The 11077-nt window shown below is 53.6% G+C and overlaps 1 protein-coding gene and 1 long non-coding RNA gene across 4 annotated transcripts; one reads left to right on the top strand and one right to left on the bottom strand.

The window, feature by feature from the left end:
- Positions 1-1394: 1394 nt before the first annotated feature.
- Positions 1395-6855, bottom strand: LOC105471006 (cancer/testis antigen 1-like). 2 transcript variants are annotated; one of them, XM_071088352.1, is made up of 3 exons: positions 6211-6855; positions 5498-5636; positions 1395-5272 (listed from the first exon to the last, which is right to left on the bottom strand). In XM_071088352.1, the coding sequence occupies exons 1-3, from the start codon at positions 6456-6458 to the stop codon at positions 4970-4972; spliced, it is 690 nt and encodes a 229-aa protein (XP_070944453.1). In that variant the 5' UTR covers positions 6459-6855; the 3' UTR covers positions 1395-4969. The 2 variants fall into 2 exon arrangements, with proteins under 2 accessions (XP_070944453.1, XP_011721666.1); XM_011723364.3 differs by having other exon boundaries at positions 4993-5272; positions 5502-5636.
- Positions 6851-7787, top strand: LOC139360593 (uncharacterized). 2 transcript variants are annotated; one of them, XR_011618089.1, is made up of 3 exons: positions 6851-6990; positions 7208-7375; positions 7649-7787. It is a non-coding gene; the product is annotated as an uncharacterized lncRNA (long non-coding RNA). The 2 variants fall into 2 exon arrangements; XR_011618088.1 differs by having other exon boundaries at positions 7203-7375.
- The last annotated feature ends 3290 nt before the right edge of the window (positions 7788-11077 follow it).

Below are 11077 nucleotides of genomic sequence, written 5' to 3'. Positions count from 1 at the left end.
CTTGTCAAAAATTATTTAACCAGAGATCACATCAAGTTAAAAAACTTCTGCACAGCAAAGGAAACAATTCACAAAGTGAAGAGACAACCCACAGAATGGGACAAAATATTTGCAAACTACCCATCTGATAAGGGATTAATGACCAGAATACATAAGGAACTCAAACAATGTTGTAGGGGGGAAAGAAAAAAAAATCTAATAATTCAAGTTAAAAAGAGGCCAAAGAAGCAAAGGAACAGGAAGGGCATAGGGAGGGTTGGGAGCGGGGGCGAGGAGGGATGGGGCAACCACAGACAGGATGGAGATTTAAGGATCCCTGTGATTCCCGAGATGACCCTGAGAGCATCAGCTGGGGAACCGGATGAAAATTCACGGCAGACGTGCATTGTTTGGAAGGAGGTGAGGAGCCAGAAATGGTGAGTTATTCACTGAAGGAGTGACCACTTGATCTGTTCTTTGGCTGACTGTAGTACCTGAGACATGGTCTGCCCCATAAGAGGGACATCTTCATCCCCTTATTTAAAAAAAATTATTTTTGAGACAGCACCTCCTCTGTTGCTCAGGCTGGAGTACGGTGGCACAGTCAAGGCTCACTGCAGCCTCCACCTCCCCAGGTTCAGGTGATTTTCCCACGTCAGCCTCCCGAGCAGCTGGGACTACAAGCACGGCGTACATTGCCTGGCTAATGTTTTCTGGTTTTAGTAGAGACGAGGTATCACCATGCTGCCCAGGCTGGTCTCAAACTTCTGGGTTCAAGCAATTCTCCCACCTTGGCCTCCCAAAATGCCGGGATTACAGGTATGAGCCACCTCAGGGGGCCAGAGTTTCTTTCTTAAATGTTTGATTCATTAACCAATAGAGCATCCAGCCTGGAGTTTTCTATGTGGGAAGGTTTTTAATTATGAACTGATATGGGTAGTTGATATAAAACTCCTTTTTTTTTCTTGTGTCAGTTTTAGTAATATGTATCTTTCAATGAAATTATACATTTCATCGAAGTCATTGAATTTATTGTCACAGAGTTGTTAAATAGCATTCCTTTTATTTTTTTTATTTTTATTTTTTTTTGACAGAGTCACGCTGTGTCGCCCAGGCTGGAGTGCAGTGGCGCGATCTTGGCTCACTGCAAGCTCCACCTCCCAGGTTCACGCCATTCTCCTGCCTCAGTCTCCCGAGTAGCTGGGACTGCAGGCGCCCACCGCCACACCCGGCTGGTTTTTTTTTTTTTTTTTTTTTGTATTTTTAGTAGAGACGGGGTTTCACTGTGTTAGCCAGGATGGTCTCGATCTCCTGACCTTGTGATCCGCCCGCCTCAGCCTCCCAAAGTGCTGGGATTACAGGCGTGAGGCACCACGCCCGGCCAATAGCATTTTTTACTAGCCTTTGACTTGTTTCACTGATGTCTGCTTTGTGATTTATTAGGTCCTCCTCCTGCTTGTCTGGGGCTAGCTTTCTCTTTTCCTCTAGGGTCTTAAGAGGAAAAGCTGAGATGATTGGGCCAGGAAGGAATGGGGAAGAAGAGTGGGGCATGGCGAGTCCACAGTCCAGACCACAGTGGGGAAGGGCCGCACCCTAGCCGTGGAGAGGAGGAGGAGAAAGTGCTGTCGTTGGAGGGGCGTTGGAGGGGCATTTGGGGCTGAGGAGAAGCTGGTGGGTTTGTACAGGTGCTGTGGGGGAGAACGGAGGGGTGAGGTGTGTGGGAGGGAAGAGCCCAGCTGGGAAATGGGGGCTTTGCACGGGAGGAGCTGCTCCCCCATACAGAGCCCAGCTCCAGGGGATCCCTTCTCCCCCAGATTCTCACGGCTCTGGACCGAGATGCCTCAAGGCGACAGAAGCTGGAAGATCGTCAGCCTCGTGCCCAGTGAAAGCTATGGGTGGTGGAATGGGTGAGGAGGGGGCTTCTCAGTCTTGAGCCGTCCTCCTGTCCTGGGGAGCGGCTGGCTCAAGCCTGGGTCCCCGGGCTGAGCCCTGAATTGGGTGTTGCGGGGCAGGTCACCCTGGCCAGGATGTCTCCGGCACACCTGGGCCCTGAAAGGAGAGGGAGTGACAGACAGGACCAGGCAGAAGGCAGGGGAGGCCGGATGCGGTATTAAAGAGGCTGGCCAGAAAAGCCTCTCTGAGAGGGTGACAATTGTGTGCAACGCTGGAAGAAGAGATTTCTCGACAGGAGAAAGCTAGTGCAAAGGCCGTGAGGCAGGAGTGTGCCTGGTGTGTTCCAGAAAGGGCCAGGGGCCCTGTGTGGCTGCGTCAGCGTGAGCAAGGGGAAGTGTGGGAGGTGAGAAGGCCAGAGAGGAAACGCTCGATCATGTCGGGTCTGCAGGCTGCCATCAGGGCTCTGGCTTTCACTGTGAGTGAGGGAAGCCCACTGGACAGCTTAGAGCAGAGGACTGAGGCCACCTGACTTGGGTTTAAAAGCTACCAGCTCCAGCCATCCGGCCGTGGGATTAGGGTGGCCGGCTGCACCTGGGCCATGTTTGGGCAGAGGTGGCGGGACGGGGTCATGGGACAACGAAACTAAAGACTCATGCTCTGGGTGAATGAAACCCACACTTGTGGACCAGGTTGGGGAGCCCTATCTGGAAAGAGCTGGTCCCTGTGCCCGTTCTCCTCCTCCCTTTCCTCCTGGGACTCCCTTGCAGGCTCACCCCTCCCTATTTGGATTCGTATCCACAGAAGACTCCTTCACTGCTTTTTCTACCATCACAGCTTTTGAGGGCTTATCAGCAAGGACTCAATCCCTGTCTTAGTCTATTTGTGTTGCTATAGAGGGGTACCTGATGCTGAGAAATTCATAAAGAGTTTTATTTGGCTCATAGTTCTGCAGCTATAGGACGGGTGGTGCCAGCATCTGCTTCTGGTGAGGGCCTCAGACCGCATCTACTCCTGGCGGGAGGTGGCGGAAAGCTGGCATCGCATGGTGAGAGAGGAAGGATGAGCCATTCCACCTGGAATCTGGGGTGAAGTCAACTCCAGCAGAATCAAAACTGCTGAAGGGAAAGGGAGGGAGTGGTTCTAGGGGAAATATGGACACTGGTACAGGGGAACAGAGGTTGGCTGACAAAACCAAAAGATGCCCTCTGCTGTGGCACAGACATGTCGACACACTCAAAATCCACTTCCAATGTTTTGAAAGAACAGGACTAGGAGAGATGGTTTCTTATTCGAGCAGACTCTTCTTTTACAAAGTAAAGACGTGTATTTCCAAAGTAATACATGCTTGATGAAAATATTTCAGCATGGAAGTCTGAGGTTTAAAAGGTGAAGGTTTTATTTCCCTAACGCTATTGTCCAGCGATGAGCACTCTTGAGCGTGGAGGTGGCTGTCCAGGGAGTTACTGTGCACATCCCTACATGCTCACATGGCGGGAGCACACTGCCAAAACAAGAGTGTGCCATAGCCTATATGCAGAGATCTGGTGACTTGTTTTAACCTCTTTCTATGCTAGTACCCGACTATCTACCATGCTCTCTCTCTAGCTTCCTCACACTTTTCCCCTGGGGCAGTTGTGCAGTGATTTATTTAATGTTTCTGCAGCTGATGAACATTTACATTCTAAAAACTATTTACGTGATGGTGTCATTAAGATGCTGGTGGATTCGACCTCACTTGCCTATCCAGGAGTTTCTCAGATGGATTCCTCAAGGTGGGTGAAAGGGTATGCACATTTTTCCCTTAATAGAAAATGCCAAATAAATGTCCAAATAGATGCTACTACCACTGCTACTGACAGCGTATGAGTCCTCGTTTCCAACTACAGCCTTGCCAAGCACTGGAGATTGTCAACTAATACTTTAATCTTACATTAAAATATGCTCTGGTCCCACTGAATAAATCCTGAAAGCAAGACTCAAAGGGATCTTGTTTCCAAGCAACTTAAGAGCATCCCAGAAGACAGCTCAAGAATATGTCTCTTTTGCTTTGACAAACAACAGCCACTTTCCAAACTAGCTCTGCCCAAGATGGTGCCAGCGTGACCACCCGGTAGACAAGGCAACTCAGCAAGTCACAGAGACCCCGCAGCTGTCTGCTCCCTCCCCTGTGTGCCATTCATGCCAAGTCCCCCATTAAAAGGCCCTGCTTTCTGCCCCCAAAGGGAAGCAGTGCCCTTAAAGGCAGGAGCCTGTACGTCTTCCCCTAAACCAAGCATGGCAGAAAGTCCGTTTCTTAATAGCAGACATCGCTCTTGTTCATTGGACTCTGCAAGCGGTAAGAGAATCTGCGTTTTGTTAACATTCCGTGTTTACAAACATTTTACGTTGTTCGCATTATTACTATTATTATTATTTTAGAGACAGGGTCTCGCTCTGTCGCCAAGGCTGGAGCTCAGGGGTGCATTCATAGCTCACTGCAGCCTCGAGATCCTGGACTCAAGCCACCCTCCCACGCCAGCCTCCTGAGTTACTGGGACTACAGGTGCCTGCCACCACGCCCTCCACCCCTAATTTTTAAATGATTCTCATAGAGACAGAATCTCGCTACATTGCCCAGAGTGGCCTCCAATTGCAGGTCTCAAGCCATCCTCCCACCTGAGCCTCCCCGAACGCTGGGAATACAGGTGCGCACCACCATGCCCGGCCCATATCACATGTTTAATGGTGAAATGATAATGCTGGTTTTATGCATCTGTTCAAGCACATGTTTTTGAAGCATTTTTAGAAAGCACAAAAGCTCATATATGTTCAATGAAGACAATTTGGGAACAAACTTAATGCTGAGCTGGAAAAACATCATACATGCTACTGTCATATATTTAACATATAAGTGCAAGCATATTGAGGAAAGTATTCTAAAATGTCCACAGTACTTAAAGCTGAACGGCGGGACCCAGTGGCTTTTCATTTTCCCCCATTTCCCAAATTGTCTTCCATTACCTTGTGCTACTTCAATCTCTGAATCCCAGAGCCTCCCCTGCAACCCGAGGACAAGGGCACGCAAGTCTGAAGGTGCCTTCGCTCGCCGAAAAGAGACTCAGACACGGAATTGTAGCTCATTTTTATTTCCTACAGAAACAAACATGTAAGCCGGCCTCCTCCAGCGACAAACAATCAGGCCCCCACAATGCAGTGGCCGCTCGTGCAAGGACCATCCCCTAGGGGAGGAGGCACGACCTAGGAAGGGGCACCAGGCTGGGCTTAGCGCCTCTGTCCTGAGTGAAGCAGAGCCAAAAACATAGGCAGAAAGCACTGCACGATCCACATCAACAGGGAAAGCTGCTGGAGACAGGAGCTGATGGAGAGCTGGAGTTGGCGGTGGTCTGCAGCAGTCAGTCGGCTAAATGTGAGGGGCGAAGAACATCAGGTTAAAGGCGACACCTCTGCACCCATCTCCCCGGGCTCCCTCGGGTGGCGGCGGACCTGGTGTACCAGGTCTCTGTTCTGAGACCCTGTGCTTGGGTGTTCCCAGGTCTCTAGCTTTCTACCCCTCCGGGGAGGCGGATCCCAGCCCCCAACCCACCACCATCGTCCGCCCAGTCCCTTCCCTGTCCTGGTCCCGAACCGACATAAACAGTAGGTTGCCGGACACGGTGAAGTCCTTCAGAACCGCCCCTGGTCGGGGGAGCGGTGTGGCATCCGGGGACAGGACCCTGCGGACCAGCTCCGCTTCCATGGGCGATGAGAAAGGCATCGTGATGTTCCCGGTGGGGACCCGGTTAAGGAGCTTGGACTATGCCTAGGACTTGGCCGGTGCCCATCTCATCCCCACAGGCTGTCTTCCCACGCACTGGCCCAGGTCCTGAAGCGACCCCACCCAGCTGTCTTGATTCCCCACTTTCCTCTGTTGTACCCCAAGCTGACTCCTGTGTGCCCTTCCAAGGCCCTCCCCACCATGACCCCTGCCGCATCAGCCGTCCCCCCATCACTTGAACCCCCCCCAGCCCCATCCAGCCCACACCCCAGCCACCGGCTCCCACCTTGCACGCTTCCCCCCAACTCCTGATCCTTTCTCATACCCAAGACCCCCTACCTCCTGGCGCTTTGCCCGTCACCCCATCGCCCAGCACCCACCGTGCACACGCTCCACCTCCCATCCCCCACCTGCTCCCTTCCTCTGAGCCACACCCCCCCACCTCCAACTCCCAGCCCCCACTCCCCCCCCACCCGGCCCCTTACCCCCATCTCCCAAACCCTACCTCCTGCACCTGGCCCTGCCCTCCCCCACCTCCTGGCCCTGCCCCCCACCTCTTGACCCTGTTGCCCCCAACAGGATACAACTGAACCAGGCGTCTTTCCGCCCCCCTGGCCCCGCACTGGCAGCTTCCATTCTGTGCAGAAGCAGCACTGCCACGCGGCACCCGTGGGGCGCCTCCTCCCGGCCCCGAGGCCCTTGCTGCCCCTGCACCCTGGGGACCTCCGTCGCCCGCAGCACCCGCCTCTCCTGGGCCGCCAGGAACGCCAGGGCCTCCTGGGCCATCAGCATCGCCCGCCGCACCCCCTGTGCCCTGGCCTGCGGCCCGCATGGCTCCTGGGCCTCTGTGGTGTGCTCAGAGACAAAGTCAGGGCCCACGAGGACGCGGAGGCAGTGAGGCTGCAGGAAGTTCCGCCCCCTGGCGTGCGTGCGACTGGCAGCCTGGGATCCTCAGGGCGCCTGCGCACAGGGGTCCTACTTCCGGCCCTGAGAGACCCTGGGCGAGCCCTGGAGCACGTGACTGGTTCTCCCCGCCCGCCCCACCCCAAGAGAGCCCGGGCCGGAAGGTGGCCACGATGCCAGCCTGGACCCCTCACCCCTGAGCAGCCGGCTGTCCGCCGGGCCCTTGTCCCGGGAGCCCTGCAGGGAGTCAGGCACGGCGGGGCCCAGCCTGTCCCGTCCCCCTGGTCTCCCTCACACCGAGGAGCAAGGCGGGCCTGGGAACATGGGGCCAGGGCTGTGCGGCCATCGTCCCAGACTCTGCCTGCCCTGCCTGTCCTTGGGGGAGTGCCCAGGACAGACCCCGGGGCCAGGCCTCTAACTGGGCTCAGCAGCTTCGGTCCCTGTCCTGGTCGCCCAGCCAGGTGGGGGAGCTGGAGCTGCAGGTCGGGTGGTTCGGGGGTGGCCTCCCGTCACCCAGGGGCTCCCTGGCCCCAGGTCGGGCCCCCAATCACCCAGGGGCTCCCTGGCCCCAGGTCCAGCCCACGTGGATGGGAGGCACCAGCGGGACCAGAGCTGGGGGAGGGAAGGGAGCCAGGACTCCTTGAGGGGACCCCATAGTTCCCTTGTCTCCCAGCACAGACCTCATGGGATCTCCCTCTCTCCCTCCTTCCCTTGCTCCCCTGGCGGCGTCGGAGGTGCGGAGGGCCCTCAGCTGGGAGGTGACCCTGTGGTCTGCTGGCCTGCCGGGTGCTGGCCTACTTCTGTGTCTGGAAGGGCGTCAGATCCACAGGAAAGGTGCTGCGAGAGGTAGGCAGGGGTGGGGGTGGCATGGTCCTAGGAGCTGGGTGTCTGTCTCCACACCCTGTTCACAGTCTGTGGGAGGAGAGGCTGCACTCCTTCATCCCGGGTGTCTGGGCTGCTCACCAGGCCAACTCAGGCCTCCCACATCCTGCACCCTGGGCTGGGCATGAAACCGATCCAATCGTCCCGTAGGCTGTTCTTTTTGATAAACATAGAAACTGACCCTTCTGGTCTTCAAGCTTGAACCTTACAGTTGTTTTATCTGAATTCCTTCCTCAGGAAATGACCTTGGGGCCTCTCAAAGTATCAAAGAACCGAAACTCACCAGATCGCATCCAGGCAATGAGATGCTGGACCCCCTCATTCATCAGGATTGCTTTCTGGGCCCTCCCGAGTTCCTGTTTTCCTACACATTGGTGCCTTTCTTCCCTGCTATATAAACCCTTAGTTTTAGTCAGGGAGATGGATTTGAGACTTAACTCCCATCCCCCGGCTGCAGCACCCAATTAAAGCTGTCTTCCCTGGTAATTGTCTTCGTCTCAGTCTTTGGCTTTCTGTGCGGCCAGCAGCAGGACCTAGACCAAACCCTTGGTATTTTGGTAACATGCACACCCCCAGGAAAGGACCCCGGACACGGCTCCCACCTCTAGGCTTAAAGCGAATGCACTTCCCGCACCTCCAGTCTTCCGTGTAGCAGCTTTTACCTACGTATGTCTGTGCCACATCCAGTCCTGAGACAGCTGAGTGACCCTGAGAAAGGCTTCCCCAACACGGGAACAGAGGCTGGAGGGCTGGGGCTGGCAGAGGGCGGCAGGACTGCAGGGACATTCTTAGAGCGCTAAAAAGTCAATGCAGACGCAGCAATAAAAGCATGCCATTTTCCAAAGCAGGCTCCGGCTTCCGCCTCTGCTGCTTTAAGAAGGGGTTGGGGTACAGGAGGTAGGGGGAACCTCCTCCAGCTGGAGCTGATGCGGTGAGCAAGGCTCTGCTCTGGAGGCCTCTGCAGCCGGCACCCTTCTGGGGACTGGGAAGGGAGCAGGGAAGGCAGCAGCCCGGGGAAAGCCTCGTCCCCCTGGAGCCGAGGCACTTGGCGGGAGAGCAGGATGAGAGTGGGCTGGAGAGCAGCCACACTGGCGGGGAAGGATGGGTGAAGGGATTCCACAGATGTCTAGAAAGCTGGAAAGAGCTCCTTAGCAGGTCCAAGCCCCAGGTGTAGGGGAGGACCAGATGTGGAGGACAAAGACCATTGTCCAGGGGGATCTCCAGGCGTTGGCATTATTGGGTCCTACTGAGATGGGGCCGTCAAGGAGAAAACACAGGCTGTGTGTGGCAGGGCGACAAATGAGTGCTGCTACCAAGCTCTGTCCTGTTTTCTACGCACGTCTCAGAGCCCCTCCAGTGACTGTCATCTCCGGCGTCCTCCTGCACCTCTGTGTTTGTAGACATCTTCTCACATTTCAGATCCTGCTGAGCCTCTGGGCCCCCTGCACGTGCCTTCTGACTCTCAGCTGCTGGGATGGGCACCTCTGTGCCCTGTGCCAGCGCCCCTCCTGCAGCTCCCGACACATCTCCTGTTTTTCCTGTGCCCTGCACAGGGTGGGCCTGGAAGCTCGGGGGAATTTGTACCCTTGGACACAGCCCCCCACTGATGCGGCCAAGAGTCACTGGATAACTGTCTTAGTCTCTCACCCTTTGAAGGACAACTCTGAGGTGCGGCTGACTGTGGAGCGAACGAAATGGAACGGATGCACAGCGATGAGTGTGGACAAAGGAACACCGACTTCCCAGGCTGCCGATACGTATCTCAGTAGAAGCACGGGGGAGGGGGAATGCTATATAGAGAAATATCGCTATAGTGTCTGAAGAGTTTAGAATGTATTGACCTAATATAGACACAATAAAAGTGAAAACATTGGAAGAAAATTTCGATGAACTTTATTTGATTGTTGGAATGGAAAAGACTTTCTTTCTTCCTTCTTTTCTTTCTTTCTTTCTCTCTCTTTCTCTCTTTCTTTCTTTCTTTCGTTTTTCCATTATTATACCTTAAGTTCTGGGGTACCTGTGTGCGATGTGCAGGTTTGTTACATAGGTATACATGTGCCATGCTGGTTTGCTGCGCCCATCAACTCGTTGACCCAGCAATTCCATTACTGGGTATATACCCAAAGGATTATGAATCACTCTACTATAAAGACACATGCACACGTATGTTTATTGCAGTACTGTTCACAATAGCAAAGACTTGGAACCAACCCAAATGCCCATCAATGTTAGACCGGATTTTAAAAATGCGGCACATATGCAGCCATGAAAAAGAATGAGTTCGTGTCGTTTGCAGAGACGTGGATGAAGCTGGAAACCATCATTCTCGGCAAACTAACACAGGAACAGAAAACCAAACACTGCGTGTTCTCACTCATAAGTGGGAGTTGAACAATGAGAACACACGGACACAGGGAGGGGAACATCACACACCGGGGTCTGTCGGGGGTGAGGGGCTGGGGGAGGGATAGCATCGGAAAAGACTGTTCTAAGCCTACTAGCAATGAGAATAATGATAACCAGTAACATTTGTTGGGTGGTTACCACGTCCCAAACCACTGTCGTAGGCACTAGACAAGAATCAGCTCATTTATCCAGAAATACACCACATTTTCATTGTCGTTATCCTTGGCGGCGAGATAATGGTTGGTTTTTTATTTTCTCTTCCAAACTTGCCCACATTTCCTCTTCTTTTACAGTGAACATGTATTACATTTATAAGCAGAAAATGATTAAGAAAGTTATTCATTACTTGCTGTTGAGGAAAATTTCTAATGAGCTCCGGAGTGAGCCAGTTTGCCAAAGTTTAAATTAGCCTGTTCAATTCACTGGAGGCCGTATTTTTCCTCTGAAACTTGTTCTAATTGGCACCTTTTCTTGACGCAATGAGGCGGACGGTGCCGTGATGAAGTCCCTGAAGTCACCGAGCCTTGGGGCCCACGCTAGACACCACGGGGCCGATGTCGCCTGGCTCTCCCGGTTGTCTCTGCGGCTTTCAGCCACTTCCAAAAAACCATTGTTTCCAAATTCCATACACGCAGTTCATCCTACCTTGAAAGTTATTCCTCCAGAGGGCTGTTGATAGTTTGCTTCATCAGCATTTTGTCACTACCACACAATGAGATTTTCTTTTTCTTCCACACCTTGGGGGCACTCATGAAGAACACATGTGTGCTTAAACACAAAACGTACCAGGGCCCATAAGAGCCCCTCCTCTCCAGAGGGCTGGTCCTGGTCCACACACGCTGGCAGTGATAGCCTTTGTGTTTCCGAATCAGAGAAGACTTGCTCGGAATGGATGAAATGTATTTGAAATCACATTTGGCATCATCTGGAATGGCGAAGCTTCAGAGGTGACAGGGCCAGGATGTCTATATTCAGAGAGGGCCATCGAATTAAAGTTAAGCAGGGGTCTCTTTGCTTGAATTCTGGAGTTTCAAACCAGTACAGTCATGTGAGCTTGGATGGCCTGTAGGTACTTCCAACCCAACCTGGCCCCAGCCGACCTCACTGCCTGTCCCCCGACTCCCGGAATGGCTTCCTTCTGCTTCGTTCTCTGTCTTGGCGACACGTGTTTCCATGGCCCCGCACTCTGTCATCTCACCTTCCGTCTAATCGGTTTCCTTCAATGTGTCGTCTCCACCCTCCCCAGGCCAGGTCGGCATC

Source organism: Macaca nemestrina, chromosome X, assembly GCF_043159975.1.
Source record: "Macaca nemestrina isolate mMacNem1 chromosome X, mMacNem.hap1, whole genome shotgun sequence".
Classification (NCBI taxonomy): Eukaryota; Metazoa; Chordata; class Mammalia; order Primates; family Cercopithecidae; genus Macaca; species Macaca nemestrina.
The sequence above is the reverse complement of the archived record's forward strand: the minus strand, read 5'-3'. Positions and strand labels throughout refer to the sequence as shown.